Below are 19,491 nucleotides of genomic sequence, written 5' to 3' on the forward strand. Positions count from 1 at the left end.
TCACAGTTGAGGGTGGGGGGTGGCAGCACCGCAAAGATCCACAACCATGTGGGGAAAAGAGAGTCTTTGTGAGCCTGAAGGTGAGTTTTTTAAACTCAAGATGGTAATTCTGGGGCAACTCAGTCTTGATCAGCAAACAGCTGCTGGTGCCTCCAGCTACTTTCAATTAGATGTAGAGACTAATAACTTTCCTTTGTACTACACCTCCACCTTCCTGTTTCACCTCCTGCGTTTTGCTTATTAGGGCAGCTGATTTTAGCTTGCTGGTTCTTTAAAAAAATTGCACTTATCTCTTTCATTCTCCTCCGCACGTTTCCATAATTTCGCCTTTTCATTTCCCCATTCAAACACTTTGCTTTCTTTGATTTGTTCTTAAACTTCATTCCGTTTCATTATTATGTGTTTCCCCACATGTGTTCCAACAGAGTCCAGGCAGCATAAGAAGCCTTTCTTATTTCCGTGCGGTGTGAGAAAACTTGTCCTGACTTGGATAGCTAGCCTGAGCTCTTCAGATCTTGGAAATTAAGCAGGGCCAGCCCGGGCTACTATTTGGCTGGGAAATCCAGGGTTGCTTTGAAGGGGCAGGCACTAGCAAACGACCTCTGAATGTCTCTTGCCCTGAAAACCTTGCCCTGAGAGCCAGTTTGGTGTAGTGGTTAAGTGTGCGGACTCTTTTCTGGGAGAGCCAGGTTTGATTCCCCGCTCCTCCACTTGCAGCTGCTGGAATGGCCTTGGGTCAGCCACAGCTCTGGCAGAGGTTGTCCTTGAAAGGGCAGCTGCTGTGAGAGCCCTCTCCAGCCCCACCCACCTCACAGGGTGTTTGTTGTGGGGGAGGAAGGGAAAGGAGATTGTGAGCCACTCTGAGTCTCTTTGGAGTGGAGGGCGGGATATAAATCCAATATCATCATCTTCTTCTTCTTCTTCTTCTTCTTCTTCTTCTTCTTCTTCTTCTTCTTCTTCTTCTTCTATGGCAGGCGTGTCAAACACGCAGCCCGGGGGCCGAATCAGGCCCCCAGAGGGCTCTTATCAGACCCCTGAACAACTGGCTGTCATCTGCTTCCTTCTCCCTCTCTCTTGTTTCCTTCTGCATAGCAGTTGCTTTGCAAGGCTTGCTCAGTCGCACAGAAGCTACAGAGCAAAGACTCTGTTTTCTCCATTGGCTGAGGCTCTTCCCTTGGGGAGGAAGGGGGGAAGGCAGAGCTTGTTTTCCCAGTCTCTCTCAATCGCACAGCAGAGATACCGAGCCAAGCTTCTCTTCCTTTTATTAGTGGATATTCCTCTCCCTCCTGGGGAAGGAAGGAAAGAGCCAGAGCTTCCTTTGCCCAGTTCCCTGGATCCCATGGGAGAGATGCAAAGAAAGCACCTTTAAGACCAATGAGTGCTATTGTTTCATTTTTTTAAAAAAAATTGTGTTTGTGTCCTTTATAAAGCTTTTATCTCTGCTATCTGATCTTAAATAGGTATACCCATGACCTGGCCCAACCTGGCCCATCCCAATCCGACATGCCCAGCCCAACAAGATCTCATTTACGTCGGATCCGGCCCTCATAATGAATGAGTTCGACACCCCTGATCTGTGGGGTCACCTGATGGCAAAAAAGAAAATGTGTTCCTCTATCCGGTCATGGTAGCCCAACCAACCCTTTTTGGCCAGCAGCCCCAAGATGCTTCACGCTGAGGAGAGACCCCTTTTAAGGCATCAGCCACAACCGTTGCACCTCTGAGCATCTTTACTCAGCAGTGCTTCCCTTGCAGAGAAAAAAGACACCCTCGTCTTTCAAACCTGGGAGATGCAATGAACAGGGTGCTGCAAATCTGCTGTTCGTGCCCTCCTAGAAGGGTACTGGGCTGTTTAGCAACTTGGCATCATGCTTTTCTTTGCTTTTCCCTGGTCCTGCCTAATGAATAGGATAACAACCTGCATCGACCAGTCTAATCTAAGATAACTCACCTACTGTGCATCAGGTATAATAGAGACACTAGATCATCTTATGTTATTCTGCCATCAGTGGAGCGTGCCCAGATCCTTCTGGATTACTCCTGTCTTACACAAACATCAACTTCCTGTGGATCTTGGGTGACGACCCTACTGCTGGCAGATTTGGGGAGGGATGGTGGCTCAGTGGTAGAGCATCTGCTTGGGAAGCAGAAGGTTCCCGGTTCAATCCCTGGCATCTCCAAAAAAGGGTCCAGGCAAATAGGTGTGAAAATCCTCAGCTTGAGACCCTGGAGAGCCATGAATGGGGCTGTGGCTCAGTGGTAGAGCATCTGCTTGGGAAGCAGAAGGTCCCAGGTTCAATCCCTGGCATCTCCAAAAAAGGGTCCAGGCAAATAAGTGTGAAAATCCTCAGCTTGAGACCCTGGAGAGCCATGAATGGGGCTGTGGCTCAGTGGTAGAGCATCTGCTTGGGAAGCAGAAGGTCCCAGGTTCAATCCCTGGCATCTCCAAAAAAGGGTCCAGGCAAAGAGGTGTGAAAAACCTCAGCTTGAGACCCTGGAGAGCCGCTGCCAGTCTGAGAAGACAATTCTGACTTTGATGGACCAAGGGTCTGATTCAGTAGAAGGCAGCTTCATATGTTCATGTGGACCCTGAAATAACCCACTCAGTGGCAAAATATTTGTCCATAGTCTTCTCTCTAAAATGAAAGCCTTGTTATGCTGCTATTAATAACGTGCTACGATTTTAACTCTAATTTTATAATGTTAAAAGAGTTTTATGGAATGTTATATTAATATTAGGTAGTCAGTCAGTCAGTCAGTTTAATACGGCTCTAGGCCAATCAACAACAACACAACACATCGATAACAATACAACACAACACAACACCGAGCTAAAATATCACATAACAATATAATAACTATGTACAACCATCAAAGTAGTAATAAAATTATCTGATGTAGGCAATACTTAACTAATGGCAACTTTCATTCAAATACAAATATTAGGTAGTCTTTCAGATTATTTAGTTGTGTCTTGTGGCCATGATTATTGGTTTTCCTCCTTGTTAGTCTGTTTTGGTTTTAAATTATTTGTAGTTTGTTTTGTATTTGATATCTCTATCGAGATAGAGAGAGAGATCTTTTTCTATCTTGAGCTTAAGACCATTGGTCAAGGGAACTTACAAATAAAGGGACAGTGGCAACCTACCTGAGTGGTAGGCATGAGCTGTTTACACAGTCAAGATATGAGGGAAATAGAGGTAGGGAGAGACCAAAAAAATGGAAGTAGCAGTCCACAACAAACATCTTGGGTTTTTTTTCCTTTCTTGGCCCTGATACAGTAAATACAGGCTCCTTGGTGACATCAGACAGCTGATCAGTAGCTCATTTCTTATTCCTTCGACTAGTAGACCACTTCAAGCAGAAGGCAAGCTCTGCATTTGTGCTTTTCACGGCTTTCGCTGGATCTGTGTCTTCTCAGGTGTCACAAGCTTTTACGTATTTTTTTTTTTTACACCTAAGACTAGAAAGAAGAGCCATAGCATTACAGAAATGCCTGTAAATGCTTCTCCTTCGTTTCTGTTTCTGTCTGCAAAACTTCTAAGTCATTTATTTATTAGGTTTTTATCCAGTCCCTCTCCCAGGATGGGCCTAAAGGTGGCTAAAAAGGATCGGTACAATAACAATAAAACCGTAATTTTGATAAAATCCACTAAACTCAACCCACGGCTTCTGGCATAAAAACCCACAGTGTTGTTGGTAGAGTCCACCAGATTTACATTAACAGCTCGGGGGCCACACGTGGCTCTTTCACACATATTGTGTGGCTCTCGAAGCCCCCACCACCCCATGAGCCAGTTTGGAGAAGGCATTTCTCTCTTTAAATTTGTCAAGCTAAGCCAACCAGAGGCTTCGAAAATGCATTTAAAATTAAAGTTGCCTTCTTTCCACCTCTCTCTATTTGCTCTTCCTTCCTTCCTTCCTGCCTTCCCTCCTTCCTTCCTTCCTTCCTTCCTTCCTTCCTTCCTTCCTTCCTGCCTGCCTGCCTGCCTTCCCTCCCTCCCTCCTTCCCTCCTTCCTTCCTTCCTTCCTTCCCTCCTTGCCTCCTTCCTTCCTTCCTTCCTTCCTTCCTTCCTTCCTTCCTTCCTTCCTTCCTTCCTTCCTTCCTTCCTTCCTTCCTTCCTTCCTTCCCTCCTTGCCTCCTTCCTTCCTTCCTTCCTGCCTTCCCTCCCTCCCTCCCTCCCTCCTTCCCTCCTTCCTTCCTTCCTTCCCTCCTTCCTTCCTTCCTGCCTGCCTTCCCTCCCTCCCTCCTTCCTTCCTTCCTTCCTTCCTTCCTTCCTTCCTTCCCTCCCTCCTTCCTTCCTTCCCTCCCTCCCTCCCTCCTTCCTTCCTTCCTTCCTTCCTTCCTTCCTTCCTTCCTGCCTGCCTTCCCTCCCTCCCTCCTTCCCTCCTTGCCTCCTTCCTTCCTGCCTTCCCTCCCTCCCTCCTTCCTTCCTTCCTTCCTTCCTTCCTTCCTTCCTTCCTTCCTTCCTTCCTTCCTTCCTTCCTTCCTTCCTTCCTTCCTTCCTTCCTTCCTTCCTTCCTTCCCTCCCTCCCTCCCTCCCTCCCTCCCTCCCTCCAACTCTCAAACATCTGACATTTATTCTATGTGACTCTTATATTGAGCATGTTTGACCGCCCCTGCCCTGGGGAATACAGACAAGTCTTCTCAGGCAAAGTATCCCACCAGGTCAGGGCCCACAGTGGCAAAGGCTCTTCCCCTTGTTGCACTCGGATGGACAAACTGAAAGGTAGGCACCACCAAAAGCCCACATGTGGCTGAATGAAGACACTGCGAGGGTTAATAACAGGAGAGGCGACCCTTTAGTTATGGCAATCCCAAAACATGGCTTTAAAGGTTAATACCAGCACCATGAATTTGACATAGCAACTGTGTTAGATTTAACACAACTTCTCTCACTTTATGCAGCTTACGGGATTGAGTGTCTCCAATGGAAAAGATCAGCTTGTCATCTTCCACACCAAAGACAGCAAAGACCTCGTTGTCTGCCTTCTCAGCACGCATCCAGTCAATGAGAGCAGGGTTGGAGAGCTAGTCGGAGTTCTGGCAAACCACTTCAAAAGGTGAGTGGTTTGGTTGTTTGAATGCTGAGAATCTGTGTGTCTGCAGGCAAAAGAGATGGAACTGTGATCGTGGACGCCAAACCAGGGACTTCACTGACTTCACCAAGCCAGTTTGGTGTAGTGGTTAAGTGTGTGGACTCTTATCTGGGCGAACCGGGTTTGATTCCCCACTCCTCCACTTGCACCTGCTAGCATGGCCTTGGGTCAGCCAGAGCTCTCTTATCTGGGCGAACCGGGTTTGATTCCCCACTCCTCCACTTGCAGCTGCTGGAATGGCCTTGGGTCAGCCAGAGCTCTCTCAGGAGTTGTCTTTGAAAGGGCAGCTGCTGTGAGAGCCCTCTCAGCCCCACCTACCTCACATGCTGTATGTTGTGGGGGGAGAAGATATAGGAGATTGTAAGCCGCTCTGAGTCTCTGATTCAGAGAGAAGGATGGGGTATAAATCTGCGGTCTTCTTCTTCCTTTACCTTCCCCCCCCCCCCCCCGCCACAACAGACACCCTATGAGGTAGGTGGGGCTGAGAGAGCTCTTGCAGCAGCTGCCCTTTCAAGGACAACTCCTAAGAGAGCTCTGGCTGACCCAAGGCCATTCCAGCAGCTGCAAGTGGAGAAGTGGGGAATCAAACCTGGTTCTCCCAGATAAGAGTCTGCACACTTAACCACTATACCAAATTGGCATCCCTGTGTTATCATACAAATAAAACTGGAATAACGATTCTTTTAGGGTTGTGCTCATTCCAAAGTGGCTTCCTATTCCCCGTGTCTCCAACAGGCATGAATGGTAATCTGCCCTTTATTAAAGCATTATGAAGGAGCCCAGTATCTTTGCTGCATCAGTATTAAGTATTTCATTATAGGTTTACACATGTATCCTCCTTCCCTTCTGGGAACTAGTAGTTCTTTTCAGTTTCTTATTTCATTTTCCTTTCGCTATATCTGTTCTGGGTTTTTCAAATGCAAATAAATCGTGTGCTAATTAGCAAGGCAAGCTGTTTCCTTCTGCAGTTTTTAATATATGTCGTTCAGCAGTCATAGCCAGATCACATAACTCCTTAAATTCATGACTAAAGTCAGTATACTACCAGGGTTGTTTTTTTTTAAAGAGTATTATAAGTTCATATCTTCACTTTAAGGCTTTTAGAACATCCACTGAGAAATGCATCAGCATTTCTATTTTTAAAAAATCACTTATCTAACTGTCCAGAGAGCTCCAGTATCTGTTGAATTCTAGAAAGAAGTTGGTACGAGGCTCTTACAGGAAATGGATTTTCCTAAGTGTTGCTTTTCGGATGCATCCTTAGGCGCACCTTGTGGATCAAAATAGTGCCATCGGTTGCTGAAAGCTATTTCATGCATGACTGGAAAGAGAAATCAAACCCGATGTAGGCATTAGGATGTGCTGTATGGGACAGAAAAGTGTGGGACAAAGAAAGGGACAGAAGTATAAAGAAATATAGAGTGTGCTGCATCTCGAGGGAGCAGTATTGAAGACCCCCAGTGGTTTGTCACTGTCCCCGCTCCGCTCTGTCTTTGGTCTTCACCTCCTCATCTCTTATCCTTCCCCTTTCCCCTCAGTCACCTTTGTGTTCATTTATTTTCTCTTTTGTTACATGTATGAAGGTACGATTGGGATTATCTGCTTATAATGTGGGTTTGAATGTATTTAAAGTTCGTGCAATCGATAGCCTTCAATAGTTTTTATTTATTTATTTATTTGTAATTTATATCCCGCCCTTCCCACCAGATGGCTCAGGGCGGCTTACAACATAATAAAATCTAACATAAGAGTATAAAATTAAGCATAAAAGTTTAAACATTTCACAAACATAGTTAAAATCTAAACATTTCACACAGTTGTATACTTAAAACATTAGGAACATACAGCGATCTTACAAAAACTACACTCAGTTTCAAGTTTCAGTGCCGGTTAGTTGTAAGCCAGCCGGAAGAGGACTGTCTTACAGGCCCTGCGGAATTGAGCAAGGTCCCGCAGGGCCCTTACCTCTTCCAGCAGCTGGTTCCACCAGGAAGGGGCCATTACGGAGAAGGCCCTATCCCTTGTAGTTTTCAAACGGGCTTCCTTTGGCCCGGGGACAACAAGGAGATTTTGAGTTCCCGATCTCAGTACTCTCTGGGGAACGGGGTTTTTATAGTAGAAGGGGTTTTTATAGTAGCTGGAAAGTATCTTCATGATGTCGGAGGAAGAGAGAGGATACGGTATTAAAAATGCATATAATACTTTATCAAAAATTTATGGACCTGTGTCTTTACATTAAAATTAAAAGGAATGCTTTGGTTTTACTTGTAGTTCTCATTTGTGGGGACACTGAGCTCCCGAAAGGGAGACGTACTCAGGAGCCTGCGTTTAGAGTCAGGAGTAGAGGTACCAGGGCCCCTCTGACCGCCAGTGCGGGATTGGGGCCTAGGGTTGCCAGGTCCACGTTTGTAAATTCCTGAAAATTTGGGGGTAGAGCCTGGAGAAGACAGGGACCTCAGTGGGGTACAAAGCCATAGAGTTCACTCTCCAAAGCATCCATTTTTTCCAAGATAACTGATCTTTGTAGTATGGTATGGTAGCCAACTCCTCTCCTGTAGCCTGATAGCTGTTTCCATACAGCTGGATGATATTTGGTTTATTAAAGCCTCATCCAAAACTGTTGAGTCTTGGTGGGCCACTTCCATTTGTTCACCAGAAGGGCCATTTGCTTTTTTGCATGCTGTACAAAGGCATAGATTAGGCAAAAGAGGGATTTCTGAGTTTGTAAATACTGTTATTGGACAAATCCCTTTAAGTCTCAAGCTGGGTTTCTGAGTCAGGATCAAGGAAGGAAAAACAGAGCTTTCAAAAGTGAGTACGGCTCTCTGGAACTGGTTTGTATCATTCAGCACTTCCACTGAACTAAGGTCCAAAGGCTGTCTTACACCTTTGAGCACACTCCTCAGGTGTCTGCTAGCCTGCCATTTAGATCTCCAGTATGGAGAGGACAGCTATGGCGAACCTGGGCAGTATAATAAAAAGCAGAGACATCACCCTGCCATCAAAAGTCCATATAGTCAACGCGATGGTATTCCCAGTAGTCATGTATTGCTGTGAGAGTTGGAAAATAAGAAAGGCCAAGTGCAGAAGAATAGATGCTTTTGAGCTGTGGTGCTGGAGAAGACTCTTGAGAGTCCCTTGGACTGCAAGAAGATCCAATCAGTCAGTCCTAAGGGAAATCAACCCTGATTGTTCCCTGGAAGGTCAGATGCTGAAGCTCAAATACTTTGGCCACCAAATGAGAAGGGAGCACTCACTGGAGAAGACTCTTGAGAGTCCCTTGGATTGCAAGAAGATCAAATCAATCAGTCCTAAGGGAAGTCAAATCAAATCAGTCAGTCCTAAGGGGAATCAACCCTGATTGTTCCCTGAAGGTCAGATGCTGAAGCTGAAGCTCAAATACTTTGGCCACCGAATGAGAAGGGAGCCCTCACTGGAGAAGACCCTGATGCTGGGAAAGTCAGAAGGCAAAAGAAGAAGGGACAGCAAAAGATGAGATGGCTGGACAGCGTTACTGATGTAACTAACACGAATTTGAGCAGACTTCAGAGGATGGTGGAAGACAGGAGGGCCTGGCGTGACTTTTTCCATGGGGTCGCAAAGAGTTGTGCGACTGAACATGGAGAGGAACTGCAATTCCGATAATCCCCAGGCCTCACCTGGAGGCATGAGCAACAATAGGACACAATGACTGGTCAACAAATGCCACAAATGTAATTGAACAAAGCTCTTATACAAACTTATACAAAACTGCAACAAGAAATTTCTCCGTTCATAGCCAAAGTCCATAAGCTTTTTCACTAAAGTCCACAACCATGGTCCACTTCCAAACTTGACAGTACAAAGGTGTTTGTGGGAAAAGATGCTTACGATATTTACATCTCCAAACTTGAAAGCCAGCAAGTGTTTTTAATGCTCATGTGTCCATTTCCCATAGAGGGTGAGGAACTTCCCAAAACCTCCTGCAACGGAGATGCCAGCCTTAATAATCCCCCGTTTCAAATTTTCCTGTTTAAACACCTCCAAGGAAGGAGAGCCCACCACCTCCTGAGGAAGCCTGTTACACTGAAGAACCACTCTAAACTCACAAATACCTCCCCCTAAATTCACAGGATCGTCATTGCTGTCAGATGGCCTTCTAACCTCTGATGAAAAACCTCCAAGGAAGGAGAGCCCACCACCTCCCGAGGAAGCTTGTTCCATTGCGGAACCACTCTAAACTCACAAATACCTCCCCCTAAATTCACAGGATCTTCATTGCTGTCAGATGGCCTTCTAACCTCTGATGAAAAACCCCCAAGGAAGGAGAGCCCACCACCTCCCGAGGAAGCCTGTTTCACTGAGGAGCCGCTATAACGGTCAGGAAGTTCTTTCTAATGTTGAGCCGGAAACTCTTCTGATTTAATTTCAACCCGTTGGTTCTGGTCCTACCTTTTGCGGCCACAGAAAACAATTCCACACCATCCTCTAGATGACAGCCCTTCAAGTACTTGAAGATGGAGACGACACATTTAGCATGCTTCATAATTATTGAATAACACCAGGGCTTTTTTTCCTAGAAAAAGCCCAGCAGGAACTCGTTTGCCTATTAGGCCATACCCCATGATATCACCATTGTTTCACACAGGGCTTTTTTGTAGAAAAAGCCGAGCAGGAGCTCATTTGCATATTAGGCTACACTCCATGATGTCAGCATTGTTTCATGCAGGGCTTTTTTTTGGTAGAAAAAGCCCAGCAGGAACTCATTTGCATATTAGGCTACATCTCTGAAGCCATGTCAGCCAGAACTGCCTTCCTGTGCATTCCTGCTCAAAAAAAACCCCTGAAAGCATTATTATGAATTCGTGTATCCAGTACAGTGATTGCCAGCCATTTTCTTAGTCGGTGACTCAGGAGGAGAGGGGGACCTTGCAAATGGTGGCAGCCGTGCTGTTCCCCACGATGCATCCAGTTTATTTCTTCACCATGTGATGATGTTATAATGTGCACAAACGTCATGTTGTTATACCGTGCGCACGCACCACAAAAAAAAAGAGGAGATTCCTTCTGCTGACAAAAGTACATGATGACACAGCCACACGACCCCTTTTCGAAGGAAGTGTGGAACAGATGCGGAGGGTTGGATCTGAATCCAGGAGTGCTCTGAAATAAATGCCCATTTGCAGAAGAGGTGCCACAAAGTTGGAGCATCAGCGGGGGATCCGACTTGGAGGGGATCAGCAAGAGCACGGAGGTCGGGGAAAGGTCTCTGGACCTGCCTGTTCTGAAAAGCGATCCTCTCCACCCCTGAGCGGCTTCATTTTGCAATCCTGCCGCTGCTCCCCAAGTGGAGGAGGTGAGATGGGAGGCCTTGCCCGCTTACTCTCTTTGCCAGCCAGGTGCTTTGGAAAAGCAATGAAAGAGTTGCTTTGTGTAGGGTTGCCAGCTCAGGACTGGGGGAATACCTGGAGGTTTTGAAGGTGGGGCCTGAGGAGGGGAGGGAATAAAGCCATAGAGTCCACCTTCCAAAGCAGCCATTTTCTCCAGGTTAAACTGATTTCTGCCACCTGGAGCTCAGTTGTAGTAGCGGGAACTCAACAGACACCAACTGGAGGTTGGCAAGCCTAGTTTTGTAGGGGTTTCGCAGTCCTCTTGAGGATCCCGCCAATGGGCTGGGAACTGTGGTTCTAAAGGAATGAGGGAACTGTGCCGTCCTGGAGGAGGAAAGAGGCAGCCAAGTATAAACCAGGGGTGTCAAACATGCGGCCCAGGGGCCGAATCAGGCCCCCAGAGGGTTTCTATCAGGCCCCCGAGCAACTGGCTATCATCTGCTTCCTTCTCCCTCTCTCTTGCCTCCTTCTGCATCACAGCTTGCTTTGCCAGGCTTGCTCAATCGTACAGCAGAGCTACTGAGCCAGTCCTCTCTTCTTTCTGTTGGTTGAGGCTCCTCCCCCTCCTGGTCCCCTGCGGAAGGAAGGAGCCTTGGCTTCCTTTGCCCAGTTCTCTAGATCGCATGAGAGAGATGCAAGGAAAACACCATTAAGACCAACAAGTGCTAATATTTTAAGCGTGCTTTATTTTAAGTCTTTAAAAAAATCTTTGTGTTTGTGTCCTTTATAAAGTTTATATCTTCTACCTGGCATTACGTTTTATGACACACACGGCCCGGCCCGACAAGGCCCCAGTTATGTCAGATCCGGCCCTCATAACAAATGAGTTTGCCGCCCCTGGTCTAAATGACTTTTCTGCCTATAGTGAAGACCTGGGAGAATCCTGGGGGAAATAGTGGTGGTGGCGGCATGGTTTTCTTTCCAGGGACTGTTTATTTTTTCCAGTGAAAAACTTGGAAGCTTGGAGGGGAATCAGGGAAAATCCTCTTGTGAAATGTTTGCTGTTTTACAATGAGAAGGCTTTTCAAAGTAGGTCAAAATATTGCTTTAGCTTCTCTTTGTGACCTCAGAACGATTTCTAATAATGCCGTTAGACATCCCAGCAGCGGCTAGCTTACAGCTCCTGTGTTAAATGTTGTAAACACAGGCTGGCCTTTGGATCCTTTTGCCTGCTTCAGATTTCTTTCTTTTTTGGAGGAAGCCGCTCAGCTGTTTGGAAGTATACACACACTTGCAAATGAGCACGGAAGCGTAAAAAAGGCTTGTTTGAGTCTGTGCAGATCTTTGATAGCGTGAAGTCCTTCGAGATTAAAAATGAAGTTCTGAAGTGACATATTGCAGAAACTAATTCTGCTTTCGAAAAAGAAACTTGAAAGAATTCTGTAAGATATATTATTTGTACAAATGTCGCAGCTGATTTCATTCACATATATTGTGTTTGTGGCATGGATACCTTGGACTGCCAAAAACACAAGGGGGTTCTAAATTAAATCAAGTCTGAACTTTCCCTAGAACAAGGGTGTCGAACTCATTTGTTATGTCAGGTGGGCCATGTGTAATGCCAGGTAGCAGAGTGTCACGGGCTGGGGCCGGGTCAGGCAAAGTCCAGGGGCAGTCCAAGGTCTGTAGCCGGTGAGCAAAGAGGGTCCAAGGCGCCAAAACCGAATCACAGTCCAGGTATCGCAGGTCAGAGGTTCAGAAGCCGAAGTCAGGGGGTCCAGAAGTCAGAGCCAAAGTCAGGGGGTCCAGAAGCCAAAGTGGATGCTAGAACGTCAGGTAAGTGACTAGTTGCTTCCACAAAGCCTCCTCCCAAAGCCCACAGCTATATAGCCCTCTGCTGTCTGTTGCCCATTTGGGCAAATTGCTGGCTCAGAGAGGCAGCCAGGATCCTGCTGAGACTCAAGCATCCTCACTCCTTTCAAAACTCAGGGCTCAGGGAGCATCTTGCTCGTGAGCGTGCCGCCCTCCTCCGATCCCTGAGGTCCTGACGAAGGCGGTCACGCACACGAGCCACCCGAGAGGGCGAGGCAGGGGGGCTTGGATCTTCTCCAGCAGGAGGCAGGGGCACTGGTGCAGGTGGCAGGGGCACAGTTTCTTCTGCAGGCTCAGCTTCTCCTGCAGGGTCCCCAGTACCCATGACACAGAGATATAAAATTAAAATGTAATGCCAGGTAGCAAAGAGATAAATTTTATACAAACACAATTAAAGATTTTTTAAAAAACAAAACCTTAAACCATGTATAAAACATTAGCACTAGTTGGTCTTAAAGGTGCTTTCTTTGTCTCTCTCCCGTAGGATCCAGGGAATTTGTCAAAGGAAGCTCTGGCTCTTTCTTTCCTTCTCCAGGGGACTAGGAGGGGGAGGAGCCTCAGCCAATAGAAGGAAGAGAGGCTGTACTGTACAATAGCTTTACTGTACAATTGAGAGAACCCGTCAAAGCAAGCTCTCCCGACCCCCATCCTCCCCAAGAGAGGAGCCTTAGCCAATGGAGAAAATAGAGGCTTTACTCTGTAGCTCCTATGTGATTGAGAGAGCCTGGCAAAGCGGAAGGACGCAAGAGCAAGGGAAAAGGATGCAGATGGCAGCCAGTTACCTGATCGGAGCCCTCCAGTCCCCAGGCCGCATGCCCTAGTCACATTATGAGAAGACGAGAGTCACTGGAAAAGACAATAATGCTAGGAAAAGTGTTAGGCATCAGGAAAAGAGGAAGACCGAGCTGTGACAGACAGGCTGGGTTCTGCCTCACTCCAGGAGTAATTAAAATTGAGAGAGGGAGAGTTGAAAGCAGCAGTTAAAGGCTTAGTAGCAGAGAAGTTGACAGCTTAAGGGTTGAGGTGAAAAGGGTTTTTTTCTGACTGGAGCAGGATCCAGTCAGATCCCTAAGGATCCCAGCTGTAGGAGTAGGGCCTAAGTTCAATGGAAGTGAAGTATTTCCTATGCTTTATTTTCCTCAGTATTTTGCTCGTATCACAAATAAAAGCTTTCTTGTTTCGATTAACTCTGTGGGCTGCGTGTCTAAGAGAAAGAAGCACGCACATACACAATTGAGTATCTCAGTCTATACTCATATGCTAGAGGACAAGAACGAATGGTGGCAGCGAGTGGTTGGAACAGTGCTTGAGCGCCCACCCCAATAGCTCTGTGCAAGTGAGGGCGGATTATTAAAGGGGGCTGGGCTATCCTTTCTGCGGATGTCTCTGGGAGTGGGAGAGAGGACCTGAGGTGTAAGAAGAAGAAGAAGATGATGATATTGGATTTATATCCCGCCCTCCACTCCGAAGAGTCTCAGAGCGGCTCACAATCTCCTTTACCTTCCTCCCCCACAACAGACACCCTGTGAGGTGGGTGGGGCTGGAGAGGGCTCTCACAGCAGCTGCCCTTTCAAGGACAACCTCTGCCAGAGCTATGGCTCACCCAAGGCCATGCTAGCAGGTGCAAGTGGAGGAGTGGGGAATCAAACCCGGTTCTCCCAGATAAGAGTCCGCACACTTCACCACTACACCAAACTGGCTCTCTGTGGTCATGACTCTCTGTGGATATTAAAGGAGACGAGAAGTTGGTGCCGTCCTTTAGTCAAGTAGATGTTGAGCCTCCTTCACCACTGTTTGCCTTCTGTTTTTCACCTAATATAGGACTTCTCTTCTTCTGTCTCTTACCTAGGCTTGGGGCTGTAGCAAGTTAACTTTTTTTTTTTTAGGTAATCTGTTCACACTAAGTTAATTGTACCTATATGAAGACATCTTATAAGATGTGCTTCTATTTTGTAAGTGAAATTTCTTTCTCTTGTTACTGTTGGAGTCAGATCATCTTTGTAATTTGTTTAAACAGCATTCTCCCCCCCCCCCTCCTTAACCAAGAAACGTGGAGAATCTGCGATCATGCAAACATTAGTTTCTGTGCTTCCAAGGCAAATGTGTTAGGGCCAGGCAAATATTTTAATTAATAAATACACGTGTTTTTAAAAAACCAAGTCAGCGAAGAGTCTGATAAAAACACCACCAGCTCACAGGAACCGGAAGTCCGATAGAGATATAATCTCTCTTGGCCGTTCCTGCAGACAGTCTCTTATCTGTATTACAAAGAGACCCATGTGTTAACCCTTGGTTCAAATTTGTAGATTCTAAACTTTGGACCTTGGGATTGGATAATGCTTTCTTATTGACTTTGTCTTACCCCAAAGTTTGATCCTTGATGAAAAAAAAGATTGTTTCAGTGGGACTTAAACAGCACTATTTTCTATGCTTGCCCCGTGTGCTCTCCTGCCTTTACATATTCCAGTTCCTATATAGATTTTCTGACCATCCCAGCCTACAGAAGAAGCCAGGTTTAATGTTCTGCCTACTGCTGTTCTTAGTGGGAGCTGCAAGAGAAAGCCCTTCCCTTAGAGATTATGTAGCTGTGGATCCGGCTCTGTTGAAGCTGTAGAACACGTGTTTTTTTGTTTGCCAGAGGTACAGCTATTTAAGAAAACAGTTTATCGACTCATTAATTTTCGATATTGATCTGCTTGTGGCAAATAAGCTCCAGCTCTTGATGTAACCACCACGGTCTCAGTTGTGAAATTTCTTCTGAGAGTGTTTAGATGTAAGAGACAAGAGCAGGGTTTTAAGAAAATGAGAAATGATGTTTTATGTAGCGCACGTTGCTGATTCTAAACGTTTATTTTGTCAGATTTGTAAAATCTGTGTTATTGAGGAATTTTGTATTTCGTTGCCATTTGCTTATGACCAAATGGTCTGTGGGCAATAAATATATATGAAAGAAATAAAATTAACGTGTTCAAGCACAGCCAAGACCAGATACTCAAAATCAGAGGGCACAATGTTGTCTGAAATTGTGGACGCTTTCTCAGACATAGATGGTCCTGTTTCTTTACAAGCAAAACAATGTTTATCACACATCGATTTCAAGGTTAGTGAGGCCACCGGGGGCTGGATCGGGCCCTTCAGCTGTCCCTGATTGAGGTGAATGTGGCATTCCTTCCCTGAAGTAGGGCTAAGAGCCGTCTTCCTTTCAGAACAGCTCTCTGAGCTTCTCCTGACCCGAATCTTCAGTCTGTGACTTTCCCCATCAAAGCAAAGCATTGAAATCAAATGTTGTTGTTGTTTTTTTTAAGTGAAATACAATATTCCCAGCTGGTCTTTGGGTTCCTTGGTATTTGTGTCTCTCTTCTTAATCCTTCCAATAAAAAGGCTTAGCTGGCCCATTTCATGAAAAGAGGAGGGGGTGCTATAAGACCCCCTCCATTAAAGTGGCTTTAGCTGAGCATCGTCCTGTGACAGGTGACAAGTTTCGTGTTCCATCAAGACGCCGGCGTGGAGGAGCCAGCCATGTTAGGAGTGAGGAAACAGAGGCTCCAACACGTTCTTTGGAAATAACCGCTGCCTTCATGGATCTGTCTCTCCATGACCTTGTAAATGTGTGTTTTGCAGCAGTCTGCCACACCTGATGTGTGTTGTGTCTCTTGGGAGGGGGAGACTGAGGGAATTGTGTTCACTGCAGCTGTTCTAGAAACTTCTTCAGCAGGCAGAAAATGCTCTTTCTATAAGGAGAATGTCAGCTTGCCCCCCCTCCCCGTTTTAAAAAAGGCTTATGTTGCATAGCAACTCTTAACTAGAAGCACGGTTCTCCCTGCATCCTGACTCCTTTCTTTGCAAAACTCCCCCATCCCTTCAGACTCAGACAGAAGAACGCGGGGGTCTCTGTTCCTGCTTGTATCTGACAAAGGGAACTTTGACTCTTGAATGGTCATATCCCGGAAATCTTGTTCATCTCTGGGGTGCTCCTGGATTTGAATCTAGCTGCTTTCTCTTCTGTGGCCAAATGTAATAGTCATCTGTTCTTCTGTGCATGCTCCCAGCATTAATTTATATATTAGAGTTCTTAATTGCTTCCTGTTGCCTTCTGTGGGAGTTTTATCTTTGTGTGTGTGAGTAATATACATTTAACGCACTTATTATTCATAATCCTACCTTATTCTAAGGGCTCAACAGGGGAACAGGATCCCCCAATCCTGTGGGTTTAGAGGTAACAAGATAGAGGAATTACGAGAGAGAGGGAGAGAGAGAGAGAGAGAGATGACATTTAAATGGCAGATATGCATGTGATAGTGGGGAGGGGAGGTCTGTTTGGCTAGATTTTGCTGTGAGATCAGAGAAGCATTCTGCAAATCTTGCTTCCCAGAGACATGTCCAAGCACTTGGGGAAGGACGGTGGCTCAGTGGTAGAGCATCTGCTTGGTAAGCAGAAGGTCTCAGGTTCATTCTCTGGCATCTCCAACTAAAAAGGGTCCAGGCAAATAGGCGTGGAAAAACCTCAGCTGGAGAGCTGCTGCCACAAACACAAATGAGACATTTATTAAATAAAGAATTGGAATGGAATCTGAAAAGATTACAGCAGAAATATTTTGAGGGAGCAAATAAACCTGGAAAGTATTTGTCCTGGCAACTGAAAAAAAAGAGAGAAAGTAAAATTATTAATAAAATTGTGGTTGATGGAAGAGAGTTGGTAGATCAGGAAGTAATAAAAAGAGAATTCTTTAAGTACTATGCCAAATTATTTAAGAGTGTTAAAATAAAGAAAAAATGGAAACGTATTTACAAAATATTAAAATAGTACCCTTAACAGAAAATATGAAAAAAGTTTTGAATGATCCAATTGAAAGAATAGAAATTGAAGCAGTGATTAATGCAATGAAAAATGGAAAGGCACCTGGGCCAGATGGATATACAGCTAAATTTTATAAAATCTTCAAAGAGGAATTAATATCAAAACGTCAGAAATTGATGAACATTATAAGAATAAAAGGGAAAATACCAAATGCATGGAAGGAAGCTGTTATTTCATTGATTCCAAAAGAAGATAGAGATATCAAAGATTTCAGGTTTTAGGAAGATAGATAGATTTCAGGAAGATAGAGATGTCACGAATGTTATAAATTATAGACCAATTTCACTATTAAATAATGACTATAAAATATGTTACAAGAATATTGGCAGAACAGCTTAAACATTATTTGATAAATTTTATAAAGGAGGATCAAGCGGGGTTTCTTCCCAAAAGGCAAATAAGAGACAATATTAGAACTGTTGTAAATATCGTGGAATATTATGAAAGGCATCCAGAAAAGGAAGTTGCATTATTCTTTGCGGAAGCAGAGAAAGCATTTGATAATTTAAACTGGGACTTTGTTTTCAGTAATGGAGAAAATGGAGTTGGGGGAAACTTTATAAGGATGATAAAAGCAATATATACTGAACAACGTGCAAGGCTATGTATAAATGCAGATCTTACAGAAGATATGACAATTAGCAAAGGTACAAGACAAGGCTGTCTGCTTTCCCCACTGTTGCTTATAATGACTCTTGAAATCTTACTGATGCAAATCCAAGAAGACAAAGAAATAGAAGGATTAAAAGTAAAAGGATTTACTTATAAATATAGGGCATTTACAGATGATATAATGTTTATAAATGAAAACCCCATACAAGTAACACCTTTGTTGTTAGTTAAAATACAAGAATATGGAGAACTGGCGGGACTTTATATTAATAAAGAAAAATCAAAACTTCTATGTAAAAATATGCAAGTAAGCAGACAAAAGGAACTGCAGAAGCTAACGGGTTGTGAAGTTACCTCTAAGGTAAAATATTTGGGTGTGGAGATAACAATGAAGAATATTGACTTGTTTAAAAACAATTATGAGAAGCTATGGCGTAAAATGGATGAAGATATGATAAAATGGAATAAACTTAATTTGTCATTGCTTGGCAGAATAGCTGCAATTATGATGAATATTCTGCCAAGAATAATGTATTTGTTTCAAACTATTCCGATTGTGAAAGACAGTAAACAATTTAATAAATGGTAAAGGAAAATTTCAGAGTTTGTGTGGTCTGGGAAGAAACCAAGGATCAAAATGAAAATTTTAACAGATGCAAAAGAGAGAGGAGGATTCCAATTACCAGATTTAAAACTATATCATGAAGCAGTTTGTTTAGTGTGGATAAAAGAATGGGTGACGCTGTTAAACAGAAGACTCTTAGCGTTGGAAGGTCATGGGAATAAATTTGGCTGGCACGCCTATATGTACTATAGGAAAAAAAAAAGGTGGATGTTTTTTTTCTCACCATTATATAAGCAACAATTTGCTGGATACATGGATGAAATATAAGAAATATGGGGATGAGAGAAAACCGTTATGGATAGTGCCAGCAGAAATAATAAAAATAACAGCTGAGACGGGTGAAGAAAAGTGGTTGTCATATAATCAACTATTAAAAATACAAAGTGGCAAAATAGAATTGAAAACTGCTGAAGAGCTGAATAATAAATATGATTGGTTCCAAATGCAACAAATAAAGAGCTTGGTGGAAAATGATATTAAAAATGAAGGAATACGAAAAGAGCAAACAGAAATGGAAAAAATTCTACTTGGAGACAATGAAAAATTAATTTCAAAATTATATAAATTACTCTTAAAATGGTCTACGGAAGATGAAGTAGTGAAATCTCAAATGATTAAGTGGGCAATTAATGTAAATAAATACAGATGGAAACTTGGGAATATTTGTGGAAGAATTCTATAAAGCTTTCGACGTGTCATAGTATTAAAGAGAACTGTTTTAAAATGATGTATAAATGGTATATGACTCCTAAAAAGTTGGCAAAGATGAGCAATAAGATGCCAGATAGATGTTGGAAATGTAAAAAACATGAAGGTTCTTTCTACCATATGTGGTGGTCTTGTGAAAGAGCAAAAAAGTATTGGCAGAAGATTCAACAAGAAATTTCTAGGATCTTGGGATACGAATTTAAGAAAGCTGCAGAGACTTTTCTGTTGGGATTTCAAATGGAAAAATTTCCCAAAAAAAGATAGAACTATAATTTGGTACTTGCTTTCAGCTGCTAGGAAGAATTTTAAGAGACTATGACTTAGAAGTTTTTAAGATGGAGTGGAAAAAGTTTAGAAGATATGTAGAAAAAGCGTGGAAAATAAAAGGACATTGGACAATTTTTGAT

The 19,491-nt window shown here is 44.1% G+C and overlaps 1 protein-coding gene and 2 non-coding genes across 3 annotated transcripts in view; all 3 read left to right on the top strand.

Annotated features, from left to right (window-relative positions):
* LOC132584205 (unconventional myosin-Id) overlaps nt 1–19,491 on the top strand; it is a 440,151-nt gene that overhangs the window by 353,690 nt on the left and 66,970 nt on the right. Inside the window, exon 21 of the mRNA XM_060256019.1 lies at nt 4,910–5,064. Coding sequence (XP_060112002.1) covers nt 4,910–5,064 — 155 coding nt within the window. The remainder of the gene's footprint in view (nt 1–4,909; nt 5,065–19,491) is intronic.
* TRNAP-GGG (transfer RNA proline (anticodon GGG)) lies at nt 2,243–2,314 on the top strand. The gene has a single exon. It is a non-coding gene; the product is annotated as a tRNA-Pro (tRNA).
* Nucleotides 2,377–2,448, top strand: TRNAP-GGG (transfer RNA proline (anticodon GGG)). Its single transcript has one exon. It is a non-coding gene; the product is annotated as a tRNA-Pro (tRNA).

Source organism: Heteronotia binoei, chromosome 15, assembly GCF_032191835.1.
Source record: "Heteronotia binoei isolate CCM8104 ecotype False Entrance Well chromosome 15, APGP_CSIRO_Hbin_v1, whole genome shotgun sequence".
Lineage (NCBI taxonomy): Eukaryota > Metazoa > Chordata > Lepidosauria > Squamata > Gekkonidae > Heteronotia > Heteronotia binoei.